Raw genomic sequence first — 10,297 nt, forward strand, 5'->3', positions numbered from 1 at the left:
AGATTGGGTTGTGCCGCAGAATGCATAAGAGATCCGCAGTTTTCTTGGGCTAGCAGGATATTATCGGAAGTTCATTAAGGGATTCTCCTCTATTGCCGTTCCACTCACATCATTGACCAAGAAGAATGTGAAATTTGTGTGGAGCGATGAATGTCAGAAGAGCTTCGATACTTTGAAGCAAGCTCTTATCTCAGCACCAGTTTTGGCCATGCCGTCGGGGCCTGGTGAGTTTGTTCTGTATACCGATGCTTCGAAGCTCGGTTTAGGCGCAGTGTTGATGCAACATGGGAAGGTGATAGCATATGCTTCTCGACAGCTGAAAACTCATGAGAAGAATTACCCTACCCATGATCTAGAGTTGGCCGCCGTGGTATTTGCTTTGAAGATTTGGAGGCATTATTTGTATGGAGAGAAGTGCCAGATCTTTACCGACCACAATTGCCTCAAGTACTTCTTTACGCAGAAAGAGCTGAACATGCGTCAGAGGCGTTGGTTGGAGTTAGTGAAGGATTATGACTGCGACATTAGCTACCACCCGGGCAAAGCTAATGTAGTTGCGGATGCATTGAACAGGAAAGTCGCAGTGATGGCTCATTTGACAGTTTTGAGACCTCTTCAGACTGAGATGCAGAGGTTTGGTCTAGAGACTTATCCTCGAGGTAGAGTTCCCCGTCTATCTACCTTGACTATTCAGTCCTCTCTTCTAGACCGTATTTGCAGTGGTCAGTCAGCAGATGAGTAGATGGCAAAGTGAAAGCAGAGAGATGAGGCCAAGGGCAGTGTTTTGTATACAGTGAGCGACGGTATTGTGAGATATCGAGACAGGATGTGGGTTCCTAGCAGTGATTCTCTCCGAGCAGATATTCTATCAGAGGCCCACATGTCACCGTACTCTATCCGTCCAGAGAGTACGAAGATGTACAAAGATCTGCATTTATTGTATTGGTGGCCGGGAATGAAGAAGGACATCAGACGGTTTGTATCCGAGTGTTTGACTTGTCAGTTAGTGAAAGCGGAGCATCAGAGACCAGCAAGTTTGCTCAAGCCTCTTCCTATTCCCGAGTGGAAGTGGGAGAATGTTACCATGGACTTCGTGACCGGTTTGCCGAAGTCAGTCAGAGGATCAAATGCCATCTGGGTGATTGTAGATCGTCTTATCAAATCAGCGCACTTCTTGCCTATTAAGACGACTTTCACAATGATTCAGTATGCAGAAGTTGTATATCCGAGAGATAGTCAGACTGCATGGCATTCCTGTTTCTACCGTGTCTGACAGAGACCCCAGATTCACTTCCTCGTTTTGGAAGAGTTTGCATTCGACCATGGGTACGAAATTGCTGTTTAGCACAGCTTTCCATCCGCAGACAGATGGGCAGTCAGAGCGAGTTATTCAGATTTTAAAGGACTTTCTCCGTGCTTGTGTTATCGACTTCTCGGGGAGTTGGGAGTCGAACTTGCCATTAGTGGAGTTCACCTATAACAACAGCTTTCAGTCATCTATTGGTATGGCTCCGTATGAAGCACTGTATGGCCGTAATGCAGATCTCCTGTTCATTGGGATGAGGTAGGAGAGAGAGCAGAGTTGGGTCCAGAGGTTATTCAGCAGGCTGCCGAGGTAGTAGTCAAGATCCGTGATAAGATGAGGACTGCTCAAAGTCGACAGAAGAGTTATGCGGATCAGAGGAGGAGAGATCTAGAGTTTGCCGTTGGCGACCATGTCTTTGTGAAGATACCACCTATGAAAGGTGTCATGCGATTTGGGAAGAAAGGAAAGCTCAGTCCGAGATTCATTGGACCATTTGAGATCCTCGACAGAGTTGGGACGCTAGCTTATCGTGTGGCTTTTCCGCCGAATCTGGCCGGAGTACACAACGTGTTCCACGTCTTTATGCTAAGGAAGTATATGGCAAATCCTTCGCATATCCTAAACTTTGAGCCGTTGCAGCTTACTCCAAACCTGTCTTATGAAGAGAGACCAGTGCAGATCTTAGACAGACATGAGAAGAAGCTTCGGAACAAGCTGGTTAAGCGAGTGAAAGTCAAATGGCTTAACCATTCAGAGGAGGAAGCTACGTAGGAATCTGAGTCAGAGATGAGGAGTCGTTATCCCGAATTATTCAGTAAGTTTTAATTTCGAGGACGAAATTTCTTTTAAGGGAGAAGGGTTGTAGAACCCGTAAATTAGACTACGTATAAGCCATGCATAATTCTAGTATTTAAATTAAAATGATTTTTATGCATGAAAACTTAAATTTCTTTCTTTAAATTTTATTATTTCATGCAGTAGTTTAATTGTTACCTTTCAGTTAAATAAGTGAGGCCGGACTGGAGTTGAAGTATTGAGATAAAATTTAATATTAAGAAAACATTCCTAAAATTTATTTAAGATAAATAATAAGTTAGTTTAATGTAAAAGAATGTCTAAGGAATTATTTAAATAATTTGAGAAGAGTAGTAAATAAAGTTCAATAATCAACTTCTTAATTCACTAAAATATTTAATGGGTAGATAAAACACTAGAGATATAAAATTCAATAATTAAGAAATATTTTCCCCTCCATTTTTATTAAAATTTTCGGCCATAGCACTTTAAAAAGATTTAAATATTGTCAACTCTCCATCTTTAATTTATTTCCTTATCTTCTCTTGGGAGATAATTCCATCACATTTAATCCTCATTTAATTATTATTTAAGCAATATTTCTACCATGTTATCTAGCAACATTTCCCTTACTTTTTAAATAAAAAAAAATCGGTCACCCCTTACTATAAAAGATTTAAGTTAGTTTGACAACCCATTTCTTTATTATCTTTCCTTTACCTTTTCTAGATAGATAATCCTTCAACATTTAATCTTCAATAATTATTAATTAAGCAATTTTCCTACCCATTTTTTTACTAAATTTCGGCCATCACCATTTCTAGATTCAAATCTTTTGGCAACTCATTCATTTGATTCATTTCCTTATTCTTTGCATAGTAGATAATATCCTTCATTTTAATCACCACTAATTAACCATTAAGCAATATCCTCCCTCACTTTACTATGCTAGAATTCGGCTCTCACCCTAGAAAATATTCCTCAAAATCTTTTTGATAGCAAATCATTTCCATTAACTCACCAACAACTAAGATAGCAAGATTCATTCCTCCCTTTTATCTTGCAAACTTCCCATCCTCTTCCCTAGACATTTCCCTCTCCCCCTTTCTCGAAATTCAGAGCATATTCAGAAGAAAACCCAGCCAAGAAATCGTGAGGTTCAAGAGAAAAATAAGAGAGAAAGTGAGAAAAGAAACGAGCACTCCGTCTCCTCCGCGCCGCGTTGTCGTTTCGTTTGTTTTTCCTTCAAAACAAACCAAGACATGTATATGTTTTCTTTTACTCTTCAATCAAGACATATAGGTATTTTTAAACATCACATGTACATGATTTAATTGCATGAAAACCGAAATACATATCAGCACTTTTCGAAAATCATGTGCAGAATTTTACGGTCACTTCATTGCTTCACGGTTTTGGGTATTGTTTGATGTTTTCAGGTGGTTGGCTCGTGTCCAGGCTCCCAAGGCTGCTCCTAGGCATGTACTAGGATGTATTAGGACCATGTTGGTCTATTCGTTCAAGTCCCATACCCGCTGTAAATCAGTAATGACAGCAACACCCCGAACATTCTCCCTTTGAGTCTCGATTTTTACTGTTGCTGTCAAGGGAGAAAGTTCCTGATCTTGGCTGCCCTAAGGGCCTATAGCCATGGTTAGAACACCTCCCTATCGTGTCTAAGACGTGACCAAGTCGCCTTTTCGAGGCTTGGTCCATGGGGTAATTGGTTTTCAAATAGAAGCAACAAGAACAGCCCCTCGGCCCCTTCCCCTTACTGCATGTAAAAGTGCGGTTGCTGGAATTTCTGGACAGCAACTTGCTGCTTTGGTTCAGAGGCTCGTTTTAGTTCTTGGTTGGCTTTTAGCCTATGGACTTGGACTGGACAATGCCTCATCGAGTTAGGAAGGTCATGTTTTTGACCGTTTGTGATTCGGTTAAGTTTAGAGGTCGTACGAGAAATTACGGTGCGATGTGCCAAATTGACTCTCGAAAGAGCGTTTTATGTTTTGGCCTCCATTCACCAAAATTTCGACTTGTATCATTTTTGAAGCATTATTTCATCATTTTAGGTGTAATTTGATCATGACTAACTGATGGTTCGATGTTGGTTCGGGTTGGTACGGAGTCATGATTAAATACTTAGTCGATGTGACGTAATTGTCTCGTTTATGGAGTCAATTACAAAGTTTGGTCAAGTAAAAAAATCATTTACATAATTTTTCATGTTAGATTTAAGTCGCAGCGAGCCTGGGAACGATCCGACCCATTCGGTAAAATTAATACAAGACATTTAATTACGTAGTTTATTTACATTACGTGCAAAAACATAAAATATTCATTTTTGAGATATATGCGATATTGCTTGTGGCCATTGCACTATCATGGGATTATTGTATCACCCGGTGGTCACTTACCGGTTCAGTTCAGTTCCACCCAGTATATTGTGGCATTAGTCTGATCAGACGATTATTACTTCACCCGGTGGTCACTTACCGGTCAGTTCAGTTCAGGGGCCACTTGCGTAGAACATATTCTCAACAGAAAATTTATTACATGCTATTTCATTTCAGGGCTATATTGAGCAAACATTTTACTTATGAGTTTCAGTTCAATTATGCACGTATTATAATTTCTCATGATAAGATATTTTCACGTTATGCCTCATGACATGATATTTTTACTTCCATGCAATTTTATTATATTATTTACTCGTTATTTACGATATATGCATGCTGAGTCTTTAGACTCACTAGACTTGATTGTTGTAGGTACTGATGAGGTCGGGACCGAGGGCGGGGACCAGTGAGCCATCTTGGGTCGGCAGTAGTGAAACCCGAGGACCTCATTTTCAGCATTTATTATTTCTATTCCAAAACTCAGAATTTATCAGCTGTTGAATTATTTTTAAATTGTTATTTTTTTTGCAAACCATAATTACTTCCGCTGCAAAATTTTGAATGTTGGATCTTTTTCTCAGTTTAATTATGAATGAGGCATTTTAATTACTTTAAAAAGAAAATTTCAAATTTTTTCGCAAATTTTCAACCACGAATTTTCGGGCCTTTATACCACTTGTCATATACACCAGCTTTTCTTCCAACAAAAACAACATAGGTTTTAGGCTGCATTCAAAGATGTTTCAGCACTAACCCGGGTACAGATTATCATACAGAAGATAAGCGAGAAACAAGACTGAAAATATAAAAAAAAAGGTCTTAACTGCGAATCTGCAAATGAATAATATATGTACAAAAAATTGTTGAAGAAAATAGAATTAGAAGACATCACAATCTCTTCGAATAAATATGTTTTACAAGTAACTGGTAATCTTCACGGACGTCGGTATGAAATCCGGACAACATGTTCAAAACCTTGGAATGGCCGATGAACGAACACAAACAATACGATGCAGAACAAGGACTCTGTTACAAAAAAAAAAACCTCAAATCGTATGAGTCCTGTAATTGGTGGAAGAAAAATTAAATATAGGTATGCACAAAACATTTCAGCAGTTAGTCTGCAAGAAATTCACCTTTTCAATCGTCCTACGTCCACCCAACTTTGCGAAGCAACGATGATGAAATCATAAATCGGAATGAGATTACCCCTGCGACAGAGGATGTAAGGGTTTGGATTGGGGGTGAGGAAGAAAATCTCGTGAGTAAAAATTGATCCCAACTATTAAAATATTGACTACTACTTTAATATAAACAATAAATGCCTACACTCCAATTTATTTTTATTATCTATATTTATGTTTTTTTTATTACATCTCTATTGTAAATTTAAATATTTAATTATATATCTAATTATTTTAACAATATATATTTAAATAGCAATGGGGGCATTTAGGTCATTACATTAAAACTTACAGAAATAATCAATCATTTTAAAATTATACCAAACACCATGTTATTTATCCGACTATATTATTAATCCATATCTCTCATTTTTTAATCACTCTGATTACTAATCATTTACTTATCTCATCACTACTACCAAACGTAGCCTAAAAGGACTATCATCGATGATTTTGGGACACAACTCAGGTAAATAGAGTCGAATAAATCTGACGTAGACAGATATATTGGACTTCAAACTAATATCGGGAAACGTTAAATTACGATAAATGTTGATTTTTTTATGAAATTTTACATTTATTTTACCTCAATGTTTTAGTATTAAATTAGTAAAGTCAGTGTGTGTGTTTGGAATTCTAACATGCATATTTATGATACGAGTACTAAAAGGATGACAAGGTTCGATGAAGGCATGGAAGGAGAAACCCAAACAGTGTCGATCAACCAAAATCAATTACAAGTATAAAGACAACTGTACATATTCTAGACACTAATTCATTCAATCATATGATACAGCTGACGAGTAGCAAAGAACGTAAGAAGTGTGAAAAGTTGGCCTTAGCGGAATAAGAAGTCTCAAGCCTCGTATGTTCAGAGAATCCTGCAAGAACACAAGCCTTGTTTCTGTTTCTTCGCCTGCTTTTTATCTGCATCACGACCGAAACAAGGAAATTTTAGAAGAGGGTGGCTCAAACTCGACCCACGAGGGAACTTCTCTTTGTCATCCAAACAACAAAAAACAAGAATGGCCAGAAATACCTATCTTTCGCTTGGCGACGGGAGGCTGTACAACCACATGCATAGTAATAACTCCTCCAGAAAGGTCACCAACCAGTACTTTAGACTCAGTCAGTGTCTTTCCATTCTCCAAAAATTTTCCAGCATGTATTAATTTCATATCATTCACTGACTTTGGTATGATAGATTTATCTATAAATGCAGAAGGTTGAAAATTGATCGATAATCAGCTAGAAATTGGACCAATAAAACAAATGGATATATTGACACTGTTTTATTTTTAAGCATTCAGTATCCATCTCCTTCCGGAGGAATTTAATCTCTAGCAGATAAAACATTTCGACTAAATCATTTTGTCCAACACTGCTGAAAGCAAATAAATCTATTGAAGCCTCAACTCAGGCACAATCTTACATGATGCATACCAAAGCCAGAGAAATAAATCATGATCATACAACAAAATTAATACTCCAAAACCATAACAATTACAGCATTTAGCTTTTCTAAGAATAAATGAAAACACAATATCAAGCCCTTGAATGAAATACGTAAGCAGTGACCCACATCAATTGTTGAAGTTGAGAAATAGTAACACAATATTTAATTGTATTATCGTAAGCATTAAATTGTCACTACCACATCCAAATAATGATCAGGTTTATAAAGTAAAAAAAATTCTGTATGCGTGTGTGCCGAGGCTGAAGGACAACCTCGAGGCCACTGAGAAAGAAGTCTCTGTTTAAGGGTATCAGCAGTAATGGACTGTGAGTAGGTTCCATGACCAATATCCGTCCCATCAAAGATTCTGAACTTAAGTTCAAGCTGCTTTTCTGCTTCAGCCATGATATCCCTCTGGTATAATCGATTGGTGAGTCCAAGAGTAAAAGAATTAGATGCACCGCAATACACCTAACAATAATTTCAGACTCATTGAGTAACCATCAACATCTCTCCAATAAAATAATGATAAATAAATGGCAGAGATTTTGGACATGTAATGATAACAAATTACTATACAGTACAAAATATGTAAACCAAATTTTCATACCTTTTTCAATACGCAAACAACTTCAAGAGAATGCAACGATAACAGTATATTTGAATCACTACCAAGCAAACCGAGTAACCACTTTATACCATCCAACAGATTCTCCTATCACAGAAAACCTCAGTATCACACATCATTTATTTCTGCTCAGAAAATTTTCATAGTAACCGTCGTCCGTATTAAGAAATGATAGAGTACATTGATCGAGGGAAAAAAACACAGACAAACAAATTTCATGGCATTCGATCTTTGGAGCACACATTATTCCAAGCTTTTTGAACGCGGTTTGGTACAATGTAAAAGAAACAAACTGGAATGGCCTTTCGAAATCACTTGTGCAAATGTACCAGGACAACCTTTTGTTTTAAATGCCAATGTCTCTAAAGTCATTTTACTAGTTAAAATCAAAGGCCGAGACAGGTGTTAGGATAAAAAATCAGCTACACTATCACAGCAGACATCGAACTATTTTTCCCATAGCACTCTAAAGATCAAAACGCTTATTCTTAACGTTACCAACTTGTAACCTGAACCTAAATTCGAAAAACCCACTACAAGAAACAGAAACTGTTTGATTGCTATAATTAAGTCTTTATAGGGAATTTATACTCACTTAGATTGCAAGCATAATATTGTACACGCTATAGACTTACAATTTATTTCGCAATACCTAAACGACACTTACACCACTCTGTGAAGGCCATTCTTGCCCCTAATACTACACAGTTATAGTTAAATAACAGGAATTTTCGGAAGCATGCGCTCACTTAGTCAGCAAATGAGTAAAAAGGGAATAGAATAAATAATAAATCTTTTTCACTCAAATGATATTTATACCGACTTCATAGAACCTGCCAACCAAAACCAAAATTTGCCAGCAACTGAAACTAATAAACCAAAATTCCGCTAAAATCCATGATTTTCCAATATCTAAATATTCAAATCTGTATTCCTTCGACCGACAAAATTAAAAAGCATAGAAAAAGGAATAGCGAAAACACACGTGATCAAGACGGCCTTTTATGAGAGATCAGAGAGGATATAACAGATTACTCTCCGTTGTTCACTGACGGAGATAAGTTATCAGTGATCCAAACAGTCGCCGGAGATTAATGAATTCAGAATAGAGAGAGGATTCGGCGGTGCTAGACGACGCTTGTCCGTTAGCTATTTTACTTTTTTATTATTTATTCAATAAAAAAATAAGAAACCGTACACACAAAATAACAACGAGTATCACATATATAAATTTTAATTATTAATAAATTGAGTTAATTCATAAAATTTATTATAAATTTTAATTATTATATAAATAAAATTAATGTAATTATATTAAATGTGGAGGGTTGTTGTCTTGGATGACCGAACTGAATTCTTGAATGTTAAAAACGTGGAGGGTTGCTGTGTTGGGTGATCAAACTGAATTCTTGAATGTTAAAAACGTGGAGGGTTGGGGCGTTGGGTGATCGAACTTCCTTCTGGGTCTAGATTGCGGCAAAGCTTTACTACTGGACATAACTTGGGGATGAAAGTTTCAAAAATTTGGGAACACTTTGAGAACAAATTTCGAAATTGGTTGATGCAATAAAGGCTGAATTTCGAAATGGCTTAGGGGGTATTTATTTGGTTTTTTTATAAATAATTTAATTTTCAAAAATTAATTCAAAAATAATTAAATTTTTTTTTTCAAAAATACTGCAATCCGTGCTTAGCAAGCACGGACGTGCTCCACGTTGGAGCGTCCGTGCTCCGTAAGTGCGGACGCTCCGACGTGGCGCAGCGTCCGCGCTTCCACGTCCGCCCACCCCTTATCCCTTAACTTATCTCTTATCCGTGAGCAGCGTCCGTGCTCCGTAAGCGCGGACGCTCCAACGTGGCGCAGCGTCCGCGCTTGCTAAGCGCGGACGCTACCACGTCCGCCCACCCCTTATCCCTTATCTCTTATCCCTCATCCTCTCATTCCTTATCCCTCCCATCACTCTCTCCTGTTAATTTTCTCCCTTCTTCCTCCTACGCATCCATTTTCATTTCTCTATCGCTCTCTCCTTTTCTCCTTTTCAGAAGATCGACAACCTTTTCAAGAATGGCAGATAATCGAATTCCAGAAGATCCCAGTGTCCTCTATTTACAAGCGACACATATGTCGTCTACAGTTTCTTCCGTAACAGTTGATGATATTGTCAAAGTGAAGAGGTCAGACAATTTGATTTGGAAGTTGTACATCGATAATTACATACACAATCATGTACTTGCATACTTGATTGATATGGGTTTTTATGGAGTTTTAGAATGTTGTTCACAAATTTTTGATAATTATTTGATTACTTCTCTTGTTGAACGTTGACGATGCGAGACACACACTTTTCATTTTACATGTGGTGAAGCAACAGTCACGTTACAAGATGTTTCAATAATTTGGGGTCTAACAATTGATGGTGAAACAGTCACTGGAATAAATGTGTCACATAAAGTTGAGGAATGGACAACACATCTGTTTGGATTTGTTGGGATTTCTGCCATCATCAAAACATTTGAAAGGTGGTCATTTGT

At 37.6% G+C, this 10,297-nt stretch overlaps 1 protein-coding gene across 5 annotated transcripts; it reads right to left on the reverse strand.

Annotated features, from left to right (window-relative positions):
• Positions 1 to 6,361: 6,361 nt before the first annotated feature.
• On the reverse strand, positions 6,362 to 8,945 carry LOC142545816 (membrane-anchored ubiquitin-fold protein 3-like). Of its 5 annotated transcripts, none has more exons than XM_075653238.1 (5): positions 8,751 to 8,945; positions 7,748 to 7,852; positions 7,410 to 7,551; positions 6,721 to 6,891; positions 6,362 to 6,608 (listed from the first exon to the last, which is right to left on the reverse strand). In XM_075653238.1, exons 3-5 carry the CDS (start codon positions 7,540 to 7,542, stop codon positions 6,553 to 6,555), a joined length of 360 nt encoding a protein of 119 aa, XP_075509353.1. In that variant the 5' UTR covers positions 7,543 to 7,551; positions 7,748 to 7,852; positions 8,751 to 8,945; the 3' UTR covers positions 6,362 to 6,552. The 5 variants fall into 5 exon arrangements, with proteins under 5 accessions (XP_075509353.1, XP_075509338.1, XP_075509329.1 ...); XM_075653223.1 differs by having other exon boundaries at positions 7,410 to 7,608; XM_075653214.1 differs by lacking the exon at positions 8,751 to 8,945 and adding an exon at positions 8,231 to 8,744 and having other exon boundaries at positions 7,410 to 7,608; positions 7,748 to 8,127.
• Between the last annotated feature and the right edge of the window lie 1,352 nt (positions 8,946 to 10,297).

The sequence above is a fragment of the Primulina tabacum genome, chromosome 1 (genome assembly GCF_025594145.1).
Source record: "Primulina tabacum isolate GXHZ01 chromosome 1, ASM2559414v2, whole genome shotgun sequence".
In the NCBI taxonomy this organism is placed as follows: Eukaryota; Viridiplantae; Streptophyta; class Magnoliopsida; order Lamiales; family Gesneriaceae; genus Primulina; species Primulina tabacum.